This window comes from Arvicola amphibius, chromosome 6, assembly GCF_903992535.2.
Source record: "Arvicola amphibius chromosome 6, mArvAmp1.2, whole genome shotgun sequence".
Taxonomy (NCBI): Eukaryota; Metazoa; Chordata; class Mammalia; order Rodentia; family Cricetidae; genus Arvicola; species Arvicola amphibius.
Genome location: NC_052052.2, coordinates 41,670,389 through 41,683,256, shown reverse-complemented (window position 1 = coordinate 41,683,256; position 12,868 = coordinate 41,670,389). Strand labels below are relative to the sequence as shown.

Genomic DNA, 12,868 nt, shown 5'->3' with positions numbered 1-12,868 from the left:
AGGGGTTACACCATTTTATAATCCCACCAGCAGTGTATGAGGGTTCCAATTTTCAATATTGTCAATACTAATTATTGTCTCCCTTTTAAAAGATGTCCTGATGGGTAGTGAGTTATGTCCTGTAGTTATGACTTACTTTTTCCTGATAACTAATGATACTGAGCATCTATTCAGATTGGTTTTCTTCTATATGAATAGGTTCTTTGGAAGAATGTCTAGTTGTGCTTTTGACTGTATTTTGATTAGGCTATTGTGATGTAAAGGCTCTATATATGCTCTGGGTATTAGCTCTTTAGAGACATAGTTTGTCAAAATTCCTATTTTGTGTGTTCTTTTCTTTTTTTGATGGTGTCCTTTGAAGCACAAAAGTTTCAAATTTTGATGAAGTCTAGTTTACATGTATTTTCTGTTGCTGCTTGTGGGTTTTTGTTACTGTTCTGGTTTGTCTGGTTTTTTTAGGACAGGGTTTCATCATGTATCCCTGGCTGATAATGGAACTTGCTATGTAAACCAGTCTGATCTTGAACCCACAGAGGTCTGCCTCTACCTCCTGGGTGCTGCGATTAAGGTGTATGGTTTGCTTGTGCATTTTTAAAGGTGCCTATGGTTTTTTGAGATGAGATTGAGCTGTGCTGCCCAGGCTGGTCTGGAGCTTCTGGGCTTAAAGCAGTCCTCACACTTCTGCACCTTGAATAGGTGTGATTGCAGCAGGCCTGCATCACACACAGCCTACACTACATACAACCTGCACCACGCACAGTCTACACCACCCAAAAGCCTGTACCACACGTAGCCTACACCACACAAAAGCCTGTACTACACACAGCCTGCACCATACACAGCCTGCATCACACACAGCCTGCACCATACACAGCCTGCATCACACACAGCCTGCACCATACACAGCCTGCATTACACACAGTCTGCACACAGCCTGCACCACACACAACCTGCACCACACACAGCCTACAGTATGCACAGCCGCTGCACTTTTGAAACCTATTCAAGAAACCATTGCCAGGAGCATTTAGCCTTCACTTCTGATTCACTTTAGTCTTTTTATCTTGTGTCTGAGTTGATGGATTTGATTGTCATTCTATAATTTTAGGTTTCAACTTATTTAAGACTTTTTTTGAAAATGTGAATCTCTGTGATCATCGATTGAAAAGACAAGGAGCTCAATTGGTATGTACCATACTTTAAATTATTTGATATAGCTTAATATTCAGAGGGAAAAGAGGGGGGGGGAGCCTGTCTTCTAATGGACAGAAAACAGAAACATGTTTGTTTAAATACGGTCCTTTTCCCTGCCTACTTAAACATTAGTGGCAGAGGCTCCCTTTTGAAGGCATTGGTAGATGCATGCCCAACGCTATCACCTAGGAAGTTTGTTCACTCTTCACCTCTCTCATGTAGGAGTAGCCTTGAACTTGTAGTTATCGGGTGGATTTCCAGGGGAATTATCCAGCGACTTCTTTATTTATTTGTTCATTTAATTAATTAGTTTATTTATTTTTTGGTTTTTCAAGACAAGGTTTCCCTGTAGCTTTTGGAGCCTGTCCTGGAACTAGCTCTTGTAGACCAGGCTGGCCTTGAACTCACAGAGATCCGCCTGCCTCTGCCTCCCAAGTGCTGGGATTAAAGGTGTGTGCCACCACTGCCCAGCAATCCAGTGACTTCTACATAACAATTCAGTTGTACCTGAGAATGACAAACTCTTCATCCTAGCTTGTCATTGGCAAGGATTGCAGGGGGAAATGTGGGAACTGAACAGACTATTAAGCAGAAAAATGGGACATATAGAATCCTCATATTCACATGTGTCTTTAAGACAAGAAAGCACTGATCTTTCTAAGTCCCTGTTGTTTAGGTCCTGTACCCAAGGTGGTCAGAATGTTTACATAATACTTTAAAGTGCAGTATCCTTCTATTTCTAACCAAGCTTTGGGAAGGACTGCATTGAGTTCCCAGAATTAGTAGCCACTTCAGTGTTGATTTGTATCTTTTGACTGAAGTCCATAAAGATGATATCTGTCTCACTTTTCAGTTTCTGATTGACTAGCTTCTTTGGGTAGTTGTCTGCTTTGTGCTAGGAATTTCTAGAGAAACATCTCTGCTCCTAATCTGATTGCCATGAAGGGTGCCTGTAGTTTCTGTGGTTGGTTGGTTTTCATGTGAGAGTTCCACTACAGTAGTGGTTTTTGATAAAGAATCTTTATTTTGTTAAGCAGAGGTTCAAACTCAATGGTGTAACAGAAAATAGTTACCAGAAGTGTTTTAACAATAGTCTACTGTTTAATTTATATATTTTTTAATTTTATACAGTATGTAGAAAAGCTGGAATTGATAGGAATGGATTTCATTTGGAAAATAGCCATGGAATCACCTGATGAAGAAATTGCTAATGAAGCTATTCAATTAATAATAAACTACAGTTACATTAATTTAAATCCTAGGTTAAAGAAGGTAAGTATCCAAGGGAAAATGCTACTCAGACACAAAAATGTGAAAGTTATGTATTTGTTATTGGTAAGTTGTGGTCCTTGTATCACATTTTGACTTATTTTGATATTTTGTCTTGATTAATGTTTACAATTAAATGCCAAAGTGTAATTTTAATTTCCATATACTTCCTTTTTTCAGGACTCAGTATCTTTACATAAAAAATTTATTGCTGATTGCTACACAAGACTAGAAGTGAGTAACAATTTCTTGTCTTTTAAATGAGTTCTTTTCCCCTATATGTTTATAGTTTTGAATAATGCATAATGCTGGTATTTGTGGCCAGGTACTATTGGAGAAGTGACCAGAAGTACAGTGTTATGGCATGGGAACAGGCATTTGCATTGATGTCTGTCAGGGATTAAGTGCTTGCTGCAAAGCATGAGCACCTATATTCAGATCTAGGTGTTGGCGTTGCGGTTGGTGTCGGTAATTCCAGTTACTGGAGGTGTATCCCAGGGCTCACTTGGTCAGCAAGTCTAACCCAAAACATTAAACTTCAGGTTCAATGAAGAGACCCTGTATCAAAAAACAAGGTGGAGAGCAAATAGAAGAAGACACCTAATGTTAACCTCTGGCCTCCACGCACATGTACTCATGAACGTGCATGCTCACACACTAACTACACTCAAACAATCTTACCTTCCATCTCATCTCTTCGTTCTCCTATCTATCGTTCTACCTCTCTGTCACATCGGCTGCTGATGTATTCCACATTGGTAGTAGAGTATCTGTGCTTTACATATTTTATACAATAAATACCATTTAAAACAGCAGTAGGAGACTTGGAAGGAAGCAAACAATGTTGGCTCTCTTTGTTCATTAGAAGCCTGTGGTTTAATATTATATCATATTTATTTTGACTACCTTAGTTCCACTATGATGACTAAAGTAGTGAAGATTAACTTTCAGTTGAAATCTATGCTTGAAGTTTTATAGCTAATGGAGTATTCCAAAAGTATAAAATGCCACTGTCCCCATGTTGTAAGGAGTGGGGCCCCTTGTTTGTCCTGGCCACCCAGCTAGCTTACATCTGAAATAACCACACAGAAACTGTATTAATTAAAACACTACTTGGCCATTAGCTCTAACTTCTTATTGGCTAACTCTTACATATTAGTTTAACCCATCTCCATTAATCTGTGTATCGCCACATGGCAGTGGCTTACTGGAGATTCTAACCGGTGTCCATCTCAGGCAGAGGATCCATAGCTTCTCCCTGACTCTGCCCTTCCTCCCAGTATTCAGTTCTGTTTTCTCCACCTACTTAAGTTCTGCCCTATCAGGCCCAAAGCAGTTTCTTTATTCATTAACCAATGAAAGCAACACATGAACAGAACCTCCTACACCATCCCCAGATGTTATTAATAAGTTAATCTTCACCGTGGGAAGCAAATACTCTGTAAAATATTCCCCAGATTGTGACTTCCATACAAATATATCATCATTAAAAAACACTCATATTCAAATTCTTCTGTATGAAGTACAATATAGGTATTAACGTATCTTAACTAGCTCTTTTTAATTTTTTTATTACTTGCATGTAGTATGTGTATGATAGCACAAGAGGGATATTCTCATGCCGTGTTACATATGTGTATGTCAGAAGACTCAATTTTATGGAATGAGTTCTCTTCTCTTTATATGGGCCCCAGGGATTCACCTCAGGTCATCAGTCTTTCTTGGCAAGTGCTTTACCTGTTGAGCCATCTCACAGCCCTCGGCCAGTTCTTATTTTGCCTCCCAGGGATTATTTGGTACAGACTTTCATTGTCACACTGGAAGGAGTCTTCCTGGCACCTAGTGGCACCAGGGATCCTGCTAAGCAATGTCCAGACCAGCTTCTGCAACAAGAAGTTAGTCCCAGGTTGAGAAACCCAGATAAGAAATGAAGAATGATTATTTTGTACTTTACAGGCAGCTAGTTCAGCACTTGGTGGCCCCACTCTAACACATGCTGTGACCCGAGCAACAAAAATGCTCACTGCAACAGCAATGCCAACTGTAGCAACATCAGTTCAGTCTCCGTATAGGTAAGTGGTTTCAAAAATAAATACAATCACATAACACAAAAGTGTATATTTTTTAAAAATGTTGATGTTATGCCATTCCCAACATCTTTCCACTGGTGTCCTCATTTTATGTCATAGCTTCTGCAAGCTGTTATGTCTTGGAGAATTGTATGTCCTAATGTCCACCTTTGTCAGTGTCCTAAAGATCTATAGGTGCTCACCAGAGTCACCCTAGTATCCCTTCTTCCACCATCTGCCCTTGGGACATGTTCTTTTGTTGTTACTTTATTTTCTACTACTTTGGTTATGTGTAACTGAGTAACTGAGTAGCCTAATCTTAAGGATTTAATAAAGATATATTCACTGGGCAAAGATTTTTTTTCACCCAGGTTTGAAATATTTGTATTTCAAATATAAATATGCAGATAAAGATTTTCTCCTTGAGTAGTCCCAGAGCATGGGAGAAAGAAAGGAAATGAACAATACTGATTTAAATTATGCACTATATTACAATCACAGCCCACTAAAATATTCACCTAAAGTTATTTTTTTTAATTAGGCAGAGCTTTACCATCAAATAATATTTGTGTGACAACTTTGAATTGACATTTACACTGCTGCTTAAAGTTTAAAGTGTTAGTAGATTCTGAGTTTAGTGTTTGCTGTGGAGCCTTAAATTGAACACTCATAAGCAGCCAGACATCATTGGTGCTCTGGATCCTTGGTAGCACAAAGAAGAGCTTGCTCTGAGTATCACTCTGCTGCCCTCTACAGATAGCTTCATATTCAGTCCTTTTCTACTGGAACAATTGTGTGTGTTTTCTCTTGTTGAGATACTTTTTTCTCTCTCTAAACCTTCCTTAAGAAAGGTAATCAAGACAAAGTCTTTTCCCAAATTCTACTAAACTAAGAAAAATGAGCTGAGTATTAGATGTTATACTTTATTAATACAATGGAATGGAACAAAACTCATCCCCCTAAGGCTTCATTTTTAAATAGTAGAAGTGATTATGGAGTTGGTTCATAATAAGAACAAATGCTTTTCCCATCTCGTGTGTGTGTGTGTGTGTGTGTTTCAAATAGAATTTATATTAAGAATTCTCAGAGGCGGTGGCGCACGCCTTTAATCCCAGCACTTAGGAGGCAGAGGCAGGCGGATCTCTGAGTTCGAGGCCAGCCTGGTCTACAAGAGCTAGTTCCAGGACAGGCTCTAGAAACTACAGGGAAACCCTGTCTCGAAAAACCAAAAAAAAAAAAAAAAAAAAAAAAAAAAGAAAGAAAGAAAGAAAGAATTCTCAGTACAATGTTCTAAGGGTTAGTTCAGGTCTGTTGCTTGGTTCCATAACAGTTCATCTTACCAAGTAAGTCATTTATGAATTGAATTGGATTTTCAAACTGCTATTTCAAATGAATCTATTTTTTACCCCTCTTTACCAAGTGCTTTTTATTCTGAATCTTTTCACATTTAGCTAGCTAAAGAGTCCACATAATTTTTTAATGTCCTTATTTAAGTAGTGTTAATAAAATGTATTTTAGAGTTGAATTTGAACAAGAGTGTTGTATTTTGTCTCATTTCAGTAGTTTTAAAAGAATTTTTGGAATCTACCTTTGTTGTAATCTAAAGAGTGTGGGTTTTTCTACCATATTCTCAACATCACAATGCTTTCTGTTTAATTATTGAGATGTATCAGAACAGGTTGCTTGGTTCTGTTATTTATGAAGGTCTTGGGTACTTTTCATCTGACTTCTAATTCTCATTCTTGCCCATAGATTGGAAGGTTAGAGAGTGCAGTCGTATAGATTTGGCAGAACTGTTAAAATGTTCTTAACCAATGGTCATAAAAGTGAACATTCACATACTGCTAATCAGTGTGCTGGTCTAATCACCGGGAAATGGTAGTACCTCTTCTCGGGCTAAAGTCATTCAAGCCTGGCAGTGGTAGCACACACCCTTAATCCCAGCACTCAGGAGGTAGAGGCATGCGGATCTCTGTGAGTTCAAGACCAGCCTGGTCTACAGAGCTAGTTCCAGTACAGGCTCCAACGCTACAGAGAAACTGTCTCCCCACTCCCCCAAAAAAGTCATTCATGGTCTGATTTCATTTTCAATTAATAACTTGTATTAATGGTATATTTGTTTGCACCTGTCTTCTGATTTTCCAGTCAACGCAAAACTTTGTCAGATTCCTTCTATTTGAAAAATTTTGTGGCATATTTTAGTTTTAAGATTATGAGAGTCAAGTTCTCTGATTGTTCAGTCTTGGTGAATTGGTGAACACACACACCTGGAGACCTAGATCCTGTTTTTATGGAATGACTGTTTAAAGAGGAAAGGAAACACGGGAAGGGACAGGCTTCTCCCGTATTCCATCCGAGCATTGCAGCTCTTAAGTGGGTGAAAGGAAAGTCTAATCTTTGTGTGTTTCAGTTTTGACCAGTGAGTGCTGATTGAGGTTGTGGCCTTAGTGAAACAGAACTGAGCTGAAGCCACTGACTCATTTCAAATATGTTTAAAGACTTTTTTTTTAACTCATAGATCAACAAAACTTGTGATAATCGAGAGATTGCTTCTCCTAGCAGAACGCTATGTGATCACAATAGAGGTGTGTTCTCTTCTTTATAGAGCAACTTTATTCATGTTGTGAGATGAGGTGGGTGAAGCATGTGTTTTGACATGTTTGGTTGTGCCACAGTGCATCTGACACAGTTGGCTTATCTCTTTGAAGGATTTTTACTCTGTTCCACGAACTATTCTACCTCACGGTGCCTCATTTCATGGACATCTTTTAACTCTTAATGTTACCTACGAGTCTACCAAAGATACCTTCACTGTAGAGGTAAGTTTATACTAAACTCAGTAGCTTTTTCATGTCTTGTTTCATAAGAATGATGCTGATAGAGATGAATGATGTTCTCAAAGGTATTTCAAACAAATTGAAAATAAAAACTGAGGTCTCTGGGGAGATGGCTCAGTTAGTGCTTACAATACAAGCATAAGGACCTGTCTGGGTCCCTAGCACCCGGGTAAAAAGCTGGCATGGTAGTATGTACCTATGTAATCCTAGACCTAGGGGTGGGATCTAGGAAGATCCCTAGGGATCACTTAGCCAATCAGTGAGCTCTAGGTTTAATGAGTGTCTCAAAAATAAGGTGGAGAGTAGTAGAAGACACTTGACATCAATTATTTGGTTTTCACACACATGAACACATACACTCATACACCACAAATGTACACATAAAGTAAGCCTGAAATGAAAGGAAACCATGGAGTATAAGCAGATATATAAGTCAATATATAATGCCAAGTAAAGATAACTGTTATAAAGAATAAATAATAATAATAAAGGATAATAAGTTGGTAGAAGATGATGGTATTCATGAAATATCTTGGATAAAGATGGATCCCTGAGGTGGGTAGTATTTAAACAGGGATTTGAAAAGCAACAGAGTAATTGCTTTTATTATTAGTCTTTCAGACAGAGAGCAGCAGGTATAAAGGCTTACAAGGTGGCTGTTGAGAATGGGTATGATGAGAAAGTTAGGAATAGAAGACGTTTCCAGGGAGTGGCTTGAGATCTTATTCCATATATAAAGGGGAAGAATACATAAATGGCATCAGACATTTAACACTTGATAAAGAGAGTGACCCAAGGGCAGGGTCTTGCCAAGATTCTGCTGTATTCCTGGCTTTTAGAAAAGGGTCCAGTACATAGCAGATGATCAGGACTGTGGTTTGAAGGGCTGAGTAATGAAAGGCTGGAGAGATGGCTCAACAGTGAGCACTGCTCTTCCAGAGAATAATGAAATGAAATGAATAAATGAATGATCTCACCCCAGTGTTGGTTTTTATTTTCTAGGCACACAGTAATGAAACCATAGGCAGTGTCCGGTGGAAGATAGCCAAACAGCTGTGCTCTCCTGTGGACAACATACAGATATTTACAAATGATAGTCTGGTGGGTTTAAGCAGTTGTCGGCATGTTAGCCCAGTTTGGGTAGTTTCCTCCTCTTTCCTCCCAGTAACTAAGAAACCTCCTTTTGCAGCTGACAGTGAATAAAGATCAAAAGCTCCTCCACCAGCTGGGATTTTCTGATGAGCAAGTTCTCACAGTGAAGACCTCTGGCAGCGGAACCCCCTCTGGGAGTTCTGCAGATTCCTCAACAAGCTCCAGTAGCAGCAGCAGTGGGGTTTTTAGTTCATCGTATGCCATGGAACAGGTACAGAGAGCAACTTCAGAGTAGAAACAGAGATTTAATAACTACTGCCTTTCCTTCCGCCTTTGGTCCATACGGATTTGGGTGATCGCATCTCTGTAGTCTGGCCAAATCTGAGTAAAAAAAAACTATAATTGAGAACTGATTCAGGGCAGAGAAGATACATAACTTACCAGTCTTCTGGGTTCTGAAGCACTGGCTCGGTCATTCCACCTGACTTCTTTCTTCCTCTCCTACATCTCTCTTTGTTGATTACTGGGTCATTCATTCCTCAGTACTCAGATGTGGTGTACAGGCAGGAGGGTAAAGTGTTTGCCATACAGGCATGAGGAACTGAGTTCAATCCTCGCACCCATGTAGAACAGAGAGAAGGTGAGAACATGTTTATAATACTATCACTTGGGAAGCAGAGACAGATGCTGTGGTCCTACTCAGCCACCTAGCATGGTCAGTGAACTCCAGACCAGTAAGACACCGTACCTCAAATAACAGGGTAAATGTCTCCTGAAGTGGATGCCTGGCCTGTATGTGTATATTTACTTGCACACACATGCACTTGCATACACCTTCGTCCCAAAATAATCAGTTTCACTACCATTTATGAGCCTATTTTCTCCTCAGATCAACAAAGCTCCTGAAAAGAGTGATTTAAACTCACTTCTAACTTCTGTCCATCCTTTCTTGCTCTCCTTGAGTCTTTCTCAGGTTCATGTGTGTGCCTCTCAATTCTCATCTTCTTGATGCTTCTGGGGGGCATTTTCTCTTTGGTCATTGTGTTTTAAAGTTCCTTTATTGGGTACTCACCTCTGCCTCTGCACTATTTTTTTAATAAATCTAGTTCTTGGAGCTTCCTTTTCTCTGTATTCATTCCCAAACTGCATAGTGTCCAGAGACATGATCTGTCTACTAACTCAGTGTCCCTTCACTGACTGCTAGACACCCCAATGGAAGTACACCCAAAGCAGAGCTCCTCCCTCATTACCCTTCTCTTGTCGTCATCGTGCCCTCAGTCCTGAATTTCTCATTTTATAGTCTTGTTCCATCTCAGATCAAGGCATCTCTGTTCTTGTAAGTTGTTCATACCTGAGTGGTTCTCAACCTTCCTAATGCTGTGACTCTTTAATACATATAGTTTTTCATGTTGTGGCGACCCTCATTCACAAAATAATTTTGATTGCTACTTTATAACTGTCATTTTTCTCTAAAATATTTGTGTCTGATGGTTTTAGACAACCCCTGTGAAAGATTAGATCAGCCTCCAAAGGAGTTGCAACCTACAAGTTGAGACCTGCTGCCTTAGATCCTTTCTCTCACACCCATATCCATCTGCAAGTCTTTGGCTCTACCTTTAAAATGGGTTCAGAACCCAGCTACTTCCCTCCACCTCCACAACTTCTGTACAGCCACCACCTTCACTTGAATGTTACCACTGCTCAGAGTCAAGAGTCTCTGCGTGGCTCTCAGCAGCCCTGAATCACACTGTGTCACCCCTCAAATCACTCTACTCGCCACCGTCACACGCAGAACAAAAGTTAGGGCTTTTCCTGAGAACCCCGGAGCGTCACTGAGGCCCTCTCTATGACCCTCTCCTCACACGTTTAGAGCTGCACTGCGTCTCTGTATGTCAAGTGTGGTTCAGTTTGCACTTTCTCTTGCGTGCACCAAAAACGTTGTTTCCTCACGTGTTCAATAGGGTGTCTGACTCTCACGCCAGCTTTTGCTCAAATACCAGCTACTCTGTGAGCCTTTTTTGACATCCTGTTTAAATTGTCAACCCTATTTCTACCTTCTCTGATTTAATTTTTTGTTAACATACTTCACATTTTATTTATGTACTCTGTCTTCTAGTAAAGCATTAAGCTCCACGAGAGTAAACTGGGTTTTTTTTTTTGTTTACTGCCACACCCCAATACCTGAAACAGCACCTGGAACAGAATGGGTCAGTCAGTACTTGAGTGACTTCATGAGGTAATTGATCTGTTTATATTTCTCTGGGTTAAGACCGAGGCTGGCTTCAGGGACACAGAACTGAACATGGCCGTTCTGTTCTTTAGGGTATTACTGTCTAGAGAGGAAGCTTGTGTGAAGTGAAGGTATTTGTAACGTGTGTTTATTGCATTAGTCCTTTACTTCTATATTCTCTTTCTACTTGACGACATTATTGCACTACTTCATACAAGAATTTAGGAAGTCTCACTCAGTGTATCACGACAGTTAGCAAACATGGTATACATGGCTGCTTTCAAATTCAACAACTTAAAACTATGTAATATATTCAGGTACATATCTTGAATTTATTAAAGTCATATAAATACATTTTATGATGATATCATTTCTTGTACCCTAGACCAGGTATCTGCATTTTAATTACATCTGAATCTTTTTTTTTTTTTGATGGTTTTGTTCACATTGTCTTCCCTGATCTTTAGCAAAACAAGGGTAACCTTTTTTCAGCTTGAGTTGCACGTACCTGTGTGTTGGATGTGAGTGGACACACATAGATACTACTTTAATTTTGTTTTCAGATCATTCATTTCCTTCCTTATGTTTTCCAAAAGTCACTGATGAGCTTATTGGTGCCTGTTCTCTGTTGTGGTGCCTACGCATGCCCCTTACTTTACATCACTTCTGCCTTCTTCTTGGGCCTTAGTCCAAACAGGTAGCCAGGGGAAGTGTTGACTGAATAACATGTTTTCAGTCTCCCCCAAACTTTGTAGTCCCAACCTTCCAGTAGTATTTTTATTGTTTGTAAGTTTGGTTAGGAAAAGAAAATTCTGTTCTTAGTATGTATTATAGTTGGCTGTTTTTGTTTTTCCCTCAGGAGAAATCTCTCCCTGGTGTGGTGATGGCACTTGTATGTAATGTGTTTGACATGCTATATCAGCTTGCCAATCTAGAGGAACCAAGGTAAATGCATGTATTTGTGAGGCTTGAGAGCAAGTTATTAAAAGTTGATGACCCAAGTAAATGTTGCTTGAAATGTGTTTTATTTTATTTATACACACATACATAACATACATATATGTGTATGTGTATTATATATACCAAAAGACTTATTGCTGAAGCTGTAGCTTATATACAAGAAATTTATTTTATTTTTGAAAATTTCTCAGGATAACTCTACGAGTACGGAAGCTTCTGCTCTTGATACCCACTGATCCAGCCATTCAGGAAGCCCTTGATCAGCTGGATTCTTTAGGCAGAAAGGTATTCCTATTTTTGATAGTTATTTAACTAGCTTAAGATTTTATTATGATTCATTGAAAACATTATCTGAATCCTACAAAGGTCATATGATAGCATCTTTCTATAATACTTTTCCCTTTTTAAAAATACCGTTGCTATAAGTTAAAATCAGAACTTTGGGGGCCCTGTAAAAGATCCAAACAGACCTGATAATAAGATAAAGTTTTAGGAAAAGCCTGTGCCTGGTATAAAAGAAGGGACTGGTACACAGAGATATGTACTTACTGTCAGGGATCAGGCAGTTCTGATGGTGTTGAGATGTTTTCCTTTTCAAGATGCTGAGGGGTTCTCTGTAGATGTCAGTACAGGCAGTGTTCCAAGAAGAGGTGAGAATGGGAAGTCTATTTAGATTGACTTCATCAACCTGTATTAAACCTTGGGGAGTCTGATGCCACATGGTTTATTCCCAACAAATTTAAACAGTATAATTTGGGAAAAAAAAGTTTCCCAGTGTAATACAATATACAAGGAAGCACAACTACATCAAAACTCAACTCAAAGTACATGTCATTTCTTCTGTAAAGATGGGTTCAGAAGATTGGCTACCTTTACTAGCTTAAGGGCCTAGGGAAGGATCTGGCCTGGTTTCAGTCATACAGATAGCATAGAGGTCATTTGGGCTATTAGCCACCTCTGGTTCTAGTTGTGGGAGTTTGGGGAGCCCCTGGCTATATAGATAATGTAAGGGCCATTTAGATTGCTAGTCACCTCCAGTCCTGGTGTAGGAGCATGGTATGGCCTTGACCTACAGATAATACAGACACCAGGCTATTAATCACTTCCAACTCCCAGCTTCCTTGATGAAAGAACAGGTTATGTGTCCATTCCTTGGAGAGGACAATTCTGTGTGCTTAAAATTCTTGATTTCCCTGTAGATCTGTGAGTGTAGGGAC

At 39.4% G+C, this 12,868-nt stretch overlaps 1 protein-coding gene across 3 annotated transcripts in view; it reads left to right on the top strand.

Moving 5' to 3' along the window:
- Usp24 (ubiquitin specific peptidase 24) overlaps positions 1 to 12,868 on the top strand; it is a 142,879-nt gene that overhangs the window by 71,173 nt on the left and 58,838 nt on the right. For all 3 annotated transcript variants that reach the window (XM_038333426.1, XM_038333425.1, XM_038333424.1), the window contains exons 21-30: positions 1,109 to 1,185; positions 2,326 to 2,466; positions 2,644 to 2,697; positions 4,420 to 4,535; positions 7,051 to 7,117; positions 7,241 to 7,351; positions 8,372 to 8,470; positions 8,559 to 8,732; positions 11,551 to 11,636; positions 11,843 to 11,936. In XM_038333426.1, the coding sequence (XP_038189354.1) occupies positions 1,109 to 1,185; positions 2,326 to 2,466; positions 2,644 to 2,697; positions 4,420 to 4,535; positions 7,051 to 7,117; positions 7,241 to 7,351; positions 8,372 to 8,470; positions 8,559 to 8,732; positions 11,551 to 11,636; positions 11,843 to 11,936 (1,019 nt within the window). The remainder of the gene's footprint in view (positions 1 to 1,108; positions 1,186 to 2,325; positions 2,467 to 2,643; positions 2,698 to 4,419; positions 4,536 to 7,050; positions 7,118 to 7,240; positions 7,352 to 8,371; positions 8,471 to 8,558; positions 8,733 to 11,550; positions 11,637 to 11,842; positions 11,937 to 12,868) is intronic.